The following is a 10,156-nucleotide window of genomic DNA, read 5'->3' on the forward strand; positions in this document are numbered from 1 at the left end:
TCATCTCATACATACTCTAATTATACGTACATGCACAAATGCATAATTTTAATCGTATAATCTCACACATACTTTAAAAATATATACATAATCAGTTACATAATTTTAAATATATAATTTCATTTATACTCTACTTATGCATACATGCTCAGATACATGATTTTAAACGTATAATTTCATTCATACTCTACTTATACATACATGTTCGGATACATGATGTTAAACGTATAATTTCCTTCATACTCTAGTTATATGTACATGCTCGGGTACATGATTTTAAACATATAATTTCATTCCTACTCTAGTAATACGAACATGCTTAGATACATGATTTTGAACAAATATATTTTTTTCTACAAATTCTTTAAGGCTTTTTTAATAACTGATTACAATATTTTTAAGATTTTTTTCTTTGTTCTTTTTATAGGTTTTCGTAATGCAATGTTTTAATTTTAATTATAATTTTATAATTTATTTATACTTTCATATAATTTTAATAAAATTGTTTTTAAACCAATCATTTTCTAAGTGTTTTAACCTTTACTTACAAGTTTTTAATTTTTTTTTTTTTTTTTTTTTTTTTTTTTTTTTTTTACATTTTCATACAATTTTTTTTATAACTTTCAAACAACCATTTGTAAACTGTTTTTATAACATTTTTAAAACGTTCCATAGATTTTGAATAACTTTTTTATTCTTTTATTAAAAAAATTAAAAGTTTATAAACTTCTAATTTATATATATATATATATATATATATATATATATATATATATATATATAAGTTGTAAATGTTTTAAGACATTTCTAAAATTCTTTTGTGTAAAAGCAATTGTATTAAAAAGTTGTAGAAAAACTATTTTATAAATTAAACTAAGAAAAAAAAAATCTTAAAAATTATAACACTCGCTATTGGGATATTATTAATTTAAAAAAGTTAAATTTTTTGATGTTATTAAATTTTGGGTGTTGAGATTCGCAGTGCAAGCTATGGACATCACGATGCGAGTAACATTGATAAGTAACGACACAATAGTATGAGTCACGATGCATGTCTACCACAACCCAAAACCCTAGGTCACGGGTCTTGGGCCCTATATAAATGTACTACTATTTAGGGTTCTCTCTAGTCTTCCGCCTCCACCTCCACGAGAGAGAACCCTTTCACATTTAGGTGTTTTCGGTGTATTCTTTAGTTTTAAGTGAGTTTTTGTAAAGAAAATAGTAGTTGGTGCATTGTGGAGCAGAGAAGATCTAACCTTTTACATTGATTCTAGACCATTGTAGCTCATAAATTTATTTCCTTTTTGTATTTCTTCCATATATCTAGGCTTGTGGATGAGTCTTAGTCCCTTTATATGATGTTCTTGGAGTTTAGAGAACTCCAAACACTATGTTTGTGTTCTTTAGATTTAAGTGAGTTTTTGTGAAGAAAATAGCACTTGGTGCATTGTGGAGTTCATTCCAGAGAAGATCCAACCTTCTACATTGATTCTAGACCATTGAAATTCATAAATTCTTTTCCTTTTTGTATTTCTTTCATATATCTAGGCTTGTAGATGAGTCTTAGTCCCTTTATATGATGTTCTTGGAGTTTGGAGAACTCCAAATAATATGTTTGACTTAGGATGATTTTGTACGTTTTTAAGGTCATTTGAGTGCATGTTTGGGTTCCCATGGAGCCATGCAGAGGAATCATGATATTTAGAACTACTTTTTATGTTAGGATTTGGGATCTTGAGTCATGGATCTAGATAAAATTGGAAAGTTTATCCATTAAGACCCTTAATGGATTTATATATGAGAATGTGAGCCTTGGTTTTAGAGAATAAATGTTCAACAAGAAGTTGGTTCTGATCTCTAAAACATGATGCAACCATGGAAGGGTCGCAACACGAATCTTGATGGATTATCATGACTGTTTTGTCACCTAGTATCCGCGAGGCGACCAAGAGTTGGGTCACACACATTGTCCATTTGACTATTGACCTTTAAGCGACCAGTTTGATTTTTGGTCGAACTTTGATGGCTTTGAGCTATAGATCTAGGTTTGGCCTTTAATTTTCGTTTAGCTAGTTCATGTAGTTGATTCCTTCGAGAACTCATGCTTATGACTTCCTCTCTTCATATCAGGTGAGTTTTCTAACTATACTACACGTGATAGTATATGTCCTTTGTATGATAGGATGAAGGTATTGTTAGTTTATGATTATACAAATAGACTAGATAAGTTTTTTGTTTATACGTTGATTGCTTGATTATATGATATGTGTATGTGTCCTATTTGAGGGGTTAATGGTGGAACGACACTAGGTTACAAGCCTAGATAATTCAATTTATCGACCGAACGGTGCTAGGCTATGAGTCGACTATTGATGGTTGAACGACGCTAGTCTATCAGTCAGGCAAAACAACAGAAGATCACGAGCAATTTTTGTATGTGTATTATAGTATGTGGTTTTTAGGGAACTCGCTAAACTTTATGCTTACGGTTATTGATTAAATGTTTTTCAAAAGAACAAGTATGTTCTTCTAACAAAAGGAACGGTATGACACATGCATCAATAATGGATTTGTCTTGAATTCCAATGTTATTGATATTACTCGATTTTAGATACTTGGTTATAACTTGGTTGTATGATAGTTGAACAAATGGGTTTTTATCTATGTTTTGAAAAGATATTTTAAATAAGTTATCTTGATTTAAAAATGAAAATCTTGGTTTGAAGTTTGGGACGTTACAAAAATATTATAAAAAATTCTAGAAAAGTCTTTTAAAAGTTGTAGAAAAATAAATTTATAAATTCATAACAGATACATTATAAAATTTTATTTTTTTTTTTTTTTTTACGTAATATTTTCTTTTTATTTTTTTAAAAGACCCTACATACTTATTGTAACATATTTAATTTATTTATTTTATTGTTAGATACTATTTATTTTAAAAATATTAAATATGCTCTAAAAATAAAGAAAATACATAAAATATTTCATAAAAATAAAAATATATTTATTAATCAATAAAAAACTTTAATATTTGATCAATGATTAATTAACATTTACGATAGCAATTTTTTAATAAAAAACAGAATTGATTTGTCATATCAAACAGATGTAAATAGGATGAACAATCGGTAATTATGGATGCTTTAAAAATAACGCTTAGAAAAATAATTCAAAAAAATATGAAAAATAAAATATCTATTAAAAGTGAGATAAATAGGAAAAATTGATTTAATAGGGTAATTATTTTTTTTATTTTGTTTATATTTAGACAACTTTTTTTTAAACTATTGACCATCAAACTTATTAAATGCGTTTATATTTATCATTGTCATCGGCGATCTCATGTGACAATCTTAACATATGAACACATTTAACAAGATTAATAGTCGATAATGTACAATTTTTTTTGCCTAAATGTCAATAAAATGAAAAGATAATTACCGTGAAAAATTAATTTCCCTGCTATTTTTAACATTTTAAAATTGATTTTTGACATTTTAAAATTGATTTTGGACAGTAAACCAAGCTTTTTGTCCCACCATGTTTAGCTTATGCTATGAGATTTTAGATAACATGTATCAATATTTTTGAGTCAAACTCAAATCATATACCTAGACATACTTTTTGTAGATCCTTTTTTCGAGCCATTTGAGCTTTTAAGTCGAGTATGCTCTAAACATATACTATTTAATAGAAAATTTTTAAGCTCGCGCTTGATTTAACCAGTTTGCAAACAGGCCAAACATGTAAACTTACATATTTAGACCATACATAATAAAAAAATAATGACTGTACAAAAATGTTAATACATCAAGGCACCAAATGTTACGTAAAACAATTTATGATTGAACATGTCAACCTTGTACATCGTTTGGTTTGTATTCTACTACATTTGACCTAGACTTAAACTTATGCCAATAAAATCAAAATTGCAAATTTTTGTCCTAAAATGATTGCTAGACACTAACAAAAAAAAGAACAAAAACAAATTAAGACGTTATTTGATGCAACCACCATGCATTACAATTTTTTATAGCCTTAGTGTTTCTAAAAGCAAACCAATTACAAGAATAAGAAACAATATTATCAAATAACAATTGCTTCCAATGACATTAATACCCTCCTCACCTCTCTCACGTGTATGAAATGACATTAATACCCTCATCACCCGCATCATAATCTAAAAAGACTTATTCAATCCCATCAATTCCAGTTATGTCACATGTAACAAACACAACCAATTGTTTAATTAAACTAATCGCCAATTATAAACCATTAAAAACACATGAAAAAATAAATTTTCCTAGCAACCAAAAATCATCAAGAATTAGCCTCAAACACAAAAAGGGTAAATCAATCATTTTTCTAAACATTGTTGTTTAGGTGAAGCAAAAAAGAATATGAATTTAGAATTGATGTGGTTCTACTTATACTTCTACACATTGTTTTAGTCAATAGTTGACCCTGATTTTTTGGCCTCATCACGCGCTATAGAAGCGGAAAGGATTCCAAGATCACGGTTTAAGAAAGTCAAAGCGGATTCACATTCGGATATTATTCTCGCCACCGACGATGGTTGACCGGAGATTGTTTCCGATGATCCAACGGCCACCGCAGCATGTGAGTCACGTAGGTTTCTCAAGTTTCCTAAAAACTGTCATAAAAAGATGACACGTGTTAGCGATGATTACCTAAAGACTTTTAAGACATTGTTGTTTGACACGTGTTCCCTAAATCCAATTCCACAATTTGTCAAATACATGTTTGAAAATACACTTTTAAGACATTGTGAAATTATCCTTTTATTAACTTTTTATTCATGATTTTTTTTTTTTTTTGAATTAAGAAATTACTTGATAACACAAGACACGTTGGTAACAAATTACATGTAACTATTGAAAGCCAAATATAGAGTTTTTACTTCTTTATAAGATATAAATATTACTTTACAATTAAAAAAATAATCAAAATCAACTTATCTAGATTTTCAGTTTTACTTACTTAGGTTTAATGCAGAAAAGTCTCATTATTTTGGAAATTTTTTTGATAAAGTCCTAAATTGTTTTTTTTTAATAGAAAAGTCCCGATTATTTAACATTTTACCCAAATTAGCAAAAAAAAACCATTTTTTTATTTTAACAAGAAATGACAGATTATGTGATTTTTCTAAAATAATAGGACTTTTCTATTAAAAAAAAAAACATTTAAGAATTTATCAAAAAAATTCCCAAAATAATAAGAATTTACTGCGTAAAACCCTTACTTGATCATGTATAATAAAATATAACAAAAAATGATCTTGTGAAATGTTTTTTTTAATATTTTAGAATTAAGCAATTACTCGATAACACAAGACACATTGGTAACAAATTAAATGTAAATACTCAAAGACTATTTAAGACTACAAAATTGTTAATAAAATTATTTCTTTTTGCAAATACAGAGTTTTTACTTTTTATAAAATATTACTTCACAATACAATTTTTTTTTAAATCAACTTATTTAGATTTTCATTTTTACTTATTTGACCACGTATAATAAGGTATTATCAAAATGTAAGCAAGTCAGAAAATACCATCTCTATAAAATTGCTAATTGATTTTTCTTTTAAATAGAGAGTTTTTATAAGATAATAAGAATAACTATAAGGGTAATTTAGTAATTTACCTTTAAGAGCAGCTTGTAAGCTTCTAATAAGCGATTTGCAGCTGGTCCAAATCCATGCAATTGTGGTACTTCCATCATATGTGTCCATGGACGTATTTCCTACAAAAAAAAAAAAATTAATACATATATGTAACACGTGACCAAATATTTATTTAAAAAAAAAAATTATGCATGAAATAGCGATGTAGTTTTATTGATTTGTTTATTATGGCATCTTACTTTCATTTCTTTCTATAACAACACCATATTTACAAAAAAAAAAAAGGTTAATCTAAAAAAAGACCTTATATTTTGTGTTTTTTTTTTGGATTAAACCTCGAATTTATTTTTTGCCTGAAAAACACCTTGTACTTTTTTATTTTTCCAAAAAAGCCCTCAACATTGTGTTATTTTCTGAAGGGTTAATCTAAAAAAATACCTTATATTTTGTATTTTTTCCGGATTAAACCTCAAAAAAAAATTGCCTGAAGAAAACCTTGAATTATTTCATTTTTCCAAATTTGGCCCTGTTAGTCATTTTTTGCCAAAACAATTTGTAAAATGTGAGGATTTTTTCGAGGAAAAAGAAAGTTGAGGGTTTATTTGGAAGCATTTAGAAGGTTGAAGGTTTTTTTCAGAGAAAAAACAAAATATAAAGTCTTTTTTGAGATTAAAAAGATTCTTATTAAGACATTGGACTTTGAAAATTTTACAAAATTGTATCATTGTAATGTTTTATTAAGTCACTTTACTTTAAAAAACTAATAACTATAGCAACAAAAATTGTTGTGTATTTAGATGACATTCAAAAAATGAAAGTCGAATGTTATAACAAAAAAAAAGATTAAAGTGTTTAGTAATTACATGCATTTTACCTTTTTTTTGAGTAAATTACACAAGTGGTTCCTATGGTTTTGGGTAATTTGCACGTTTGGTCCCTAACTTACTTTTTTAACTCGGAAGGTCCCTACTGTTTGTTTTTTTTGCGCGCTTGGTTCCTGTCTTACCTAAAAATAAAAAGACTATTTTACCCTTGATTTTTTAATTTATTGAAATAAACACACCCCCAACCCCATCTCCACTTCACCTTACCTTACCTTACCTACCCCACCTTATTTAAATAAATTAAAAAATCAAGGGCAAAATAGTCTTTTTAGGTAAGACAAAGACCAAGCGTGCAACAAAAACAAACAGTAGGGACCTTCCAAGTTAAAACAATAGGTTAGGGACCAAACGTGCAAATTACCCAAAACCATAGGGACCATTCGTGTAATTTACTCTTTTTTTTAAAAGCACAAAGCTCAAGGAAAAATGAAAAATCAGAAAATCAAAGACTACAATAAGAAGTTTATAAAAATAATTAAAGAAAAACAATAAACCTTTGTGTAGATTGTATTGAAGGATCTTGCAGTTTCTAAGAAAGATTCCAGATGTGCCCTTAGCTTCATGTCCACCTCAGCATAATCCTCATCAGGATTATATGAATGCTACATTTAAAAAAACTAAAAAAGATAAATATGTTGATAAAATAGTAAAATACATTAAAGAAAAAAAGAATGTAGAGATTTTAAAGTTCAAACCTTTGATGCCAAATCATCAACCATTTCTTGTAAACTCGATAATCTACTAGATTGAGTTGCAAGTTGTTTCTCCAAATCTGATATTTCAGGCCTAAAAATGAATTTTCATTTAAAAAAAAAAGATTAAATGCAAGAAATACCAATGTAGTTTTATTGATTTATCCTATTACAAATTTACAGCATTCTACATTGAAAAATCAACCAAATTATAGCAATACAATTTTCACTGCTATAATTGAGAAGATTTTTTCAGATATTATAATAAAAATAAATAAATAAATAAAAGTATAAAAGTAAAATGCCTTAATAAGAAAAGATTGAAAGTATAATGTTGTAATTGCAAGAAATTAAAGTAGTATGCTTTAAGACATAGATAAATGGCATGCTAGTGAAATGTCTTAAATACCCTTCAGTTATGACAAAATAGGCAGAATCTTGTACACAAAAGCCAATATTACTAAAATATTGCAATTAATTTGGACTTAAAAATGATTTCATCATAAAATATTTAAATTAAGTCAGTTAAGCAATACATAGCATTCATCAATTATATAAAATGTTCAAAGTTTTACTTAAACCATGCATTCTAAACAACAATCTTGTAAAATATTTAAAAGATGTAAGGTTACAAAAAATAATATTTTTAATGGGTTATAAATTATAATAATCTTACAATGGATATATGGATTGAATTTGCACATCAGCAGGGAATAATTTGCATTCTTCAGAGAAAATTTGAGCTTGTTTTTCAGCAATAGAATCTATCAGTTGTATGTCCTTTGCTACCTGTTCATCAACACTACAAAAAAGGGTATTTGATTATATGCAACTTATAAAGAAAAAGATCATGTAAAAGAAAGGGCGATGGAAAATGACGATAATAACCTCCACTCAGGATTATCAGCATAAATGCTAGCTTCCACAAGATCTACAATCAGTCGAAGCATCTCTGTCCTTTCTTCATAACTTCCTCTCCCCTACAATAAAGAATTAGAAATTCATAATCAAAAAAGATTTATAAAATATTCCATCTTGTTGTTTCTACAAAGGTCTACACTCAAAATATTATATCTAAAAAGAAGTAACAGAGAATACAATTATACAGAAAAAGGAAAAAATATATGACTTGTGTTTCATAAAATTCATCCAACAAAACAAAATTTAGTGATTAAAAACTTATAATAATGGTTATGCATTTAGGGATATAGGTGTTTTATGGGATTTAATATTTAAATTCTAAGCTAGTAAATGACATATCATTAATGCTAATGTAAAGAGAAATGTTATATGTTTGGGTTTTAGATTATAAACACCAATGGGGTGTTGAACAAAATTAGGGTTTCATGTTCAAAGCTTAGAATGAGGATTTAACAAGCATATGCAACATCTGTATATGAGTATTCATATATACTATAACAACAAACATCAATCAAACATTGTAATTATGATGTAGAAAAACTATCCAACAAATAATATTCTACTAAAAACCATTATGAGAATAAAACTCACTTGAATAGCTTCAGTATCTACACTAGTGGTTATGCCAAGAAACTTTGCAATCTCTGCCAAATCTGTACATAAAAACAAGTTATATGTTATGCATAAAAAGAGAAAATATCAGCATTTTGAATGTATATTCATTTAGAGAATCGAGACACTGTTTTGGCTAATCCAAAAGTTGAAACTAGACATTAGGGTAGGATCTAAAAGTGTCAAAAATGATCAAATCATGGTAAATCAAGAATTGGGTGATCAATTTTGCAGCATGAATAAAAGTATTTGTTATAAAACACTTTGCATCCGAAGATAAACCATCTGAGAGTAGATCCTCATCTTACGTATGATTCTTCAAAGCCAGTGAACTTGGATTTAATCTAAAAAAGGTTGACTGAATTGGAATTAAACGATTCGATTGCTGATGACACAGTCTACATACACAAATTATTGTAAGTGCTTGAGAAATGCTGAAGCAATTACATTGTATGCGAGAGGTCTCTTCGTCCCGATCCATAGCGTCCCCGTGTAAATTTTGTTGAGAAAAAGGGGATTTATCACCCAATAACCTGCGATTGATTAATCATTAACAGGAATTCATACCCGTATATGAATCAACAGTAAATGTACAGAGAGAGAGAGGTGAAAATTACTTGAAAAACAGCCATTCGAGAAGGGAGTAACGCTCCATGCCGGCAAAGAGGAGAGATTGAGAAGGGGCATTGGCTCTTGGGTAAGCCAATAGCGTTAATTTCCTCTGTATCTCTTCCATTTGCTTTGCTGCCATCTTTTTCACTCGATTTGATGATGAATTGTTTCGATCCGCGTTAGATTTGCTGCAATTTGGTAGAATTTTGAGAAAATACTTTAAATTTGAAACTCCAGGAGTGCTGTTGAAAGGTGTAGTGGGGTTTTGGTTGAAGAAAGAAATGTATCGCATTGCCGGCCCTTGAAGAATTGTTTATTACTAATTAGGCCCAAAATATACCATTGCATCATACTCTAGAGGTGCACTTGTTAATTCAATGTCTATGCATGTCACATATTCTTTCACGATGCATTCCTATTTGAAACTCTCATGATATGAACATTTAACCTCTCACATATATAATATATAAGTGTGTATTGTTACCTAATTGATACCATCATTGTTATTTTTGGAAATTTTGATCCTTACAACGGACATTATTTCCTACTTTTGTGTTGTTATTATCATTACCGGTTGTGTTAAAGATATTGTCATTTTCAATCCTTGAAATTTAAAAAAATAATTGGACGTTGATGATGAAAAGACTGAACCAATTTTGTTCAGTTTTTGTTCGGTTGTAAAAATATAGTTTAATTTTATGAATTTAGTATGTAATATAAAAGTTGTATATGGATATGTAAAAATATGATTTATACACACACACACACACACATATATATAT

At 28.2% G+C, this 10,156-nt stretch overlaps 1 protein-coding gene across 1 annotated transcript; it reads right to left on the reverse strand.

Moving 5' to 3' along the window:
• Window positions 1–4,323: 4,323 nt before the first annotated feature.
• On the reverse strand, window positions 4,324–9,656 carry LOC111892081 (AUGMIN subunit 7). The gene is made up of 9 exons (XM_023888146.3): window positions 9,380–9,656; window positions 9,210–9,295; window positions 8,742–8,803; window positions 8,118–8,209; window positions 7,906–8,031; window positions 7,233–7,323; window positions 7,032–7,139; window positions 5,674–5,772; window positions 4,324–4,660 (listed from the first exon to the last, which is right to left on the reverse strand). Exons 1-9 carry the CDS (start codon window positions 9,511–9,513, stop codon window positions 4,454–4,456), a joined length of 1,005 nt encoding a protein of 334 aa, XP_023743914.1. The 5' UTR covers window positions 9,514–9,656; the 3' UTR covers window positions 4,324–4,453.
• Window positions 9,657–10,156: the final 500 nt, after the last annotated feature.

This window comes from Lactuca sativa, chromosome 1, assembly GCF_002870075.4.
Source record: "Lactuca sativa cultivar Salinas chromosome 1, Lsat_Salinas_v11, whole genome shotgun sequence".
In the NCBI taxonomy this organism is placed as follows: Eukaryota; Viridiplantae; Streptophyta; class Magnoliopsida; order Asterales; family Asteraceae; genus Lactuca; species Lactuca sativa.

Coding starts and splice junctions, on each gene's coding strand:
- LOC111892081 (XM_023888146.3), bottom strand. CDS start 9,513: ATGGCAGCAAAGCAAATGGAAGAGATACAGAGGAAATTAACGCTATTG. Junction 8,210..8,741: donor TAGATACTGAAGCTATTCAA/GTGAGTTTTATT, acceptor TCTTTATTGTAG/GGGAGAGGAAGTTATGAAGA. Junction 5,773..7,031: donor TCAATACAATCTACACAAAG/GTTTATTGTTTT, acceptor TTTTTTTTGTAG/GAAATACGTCCATGGACACA.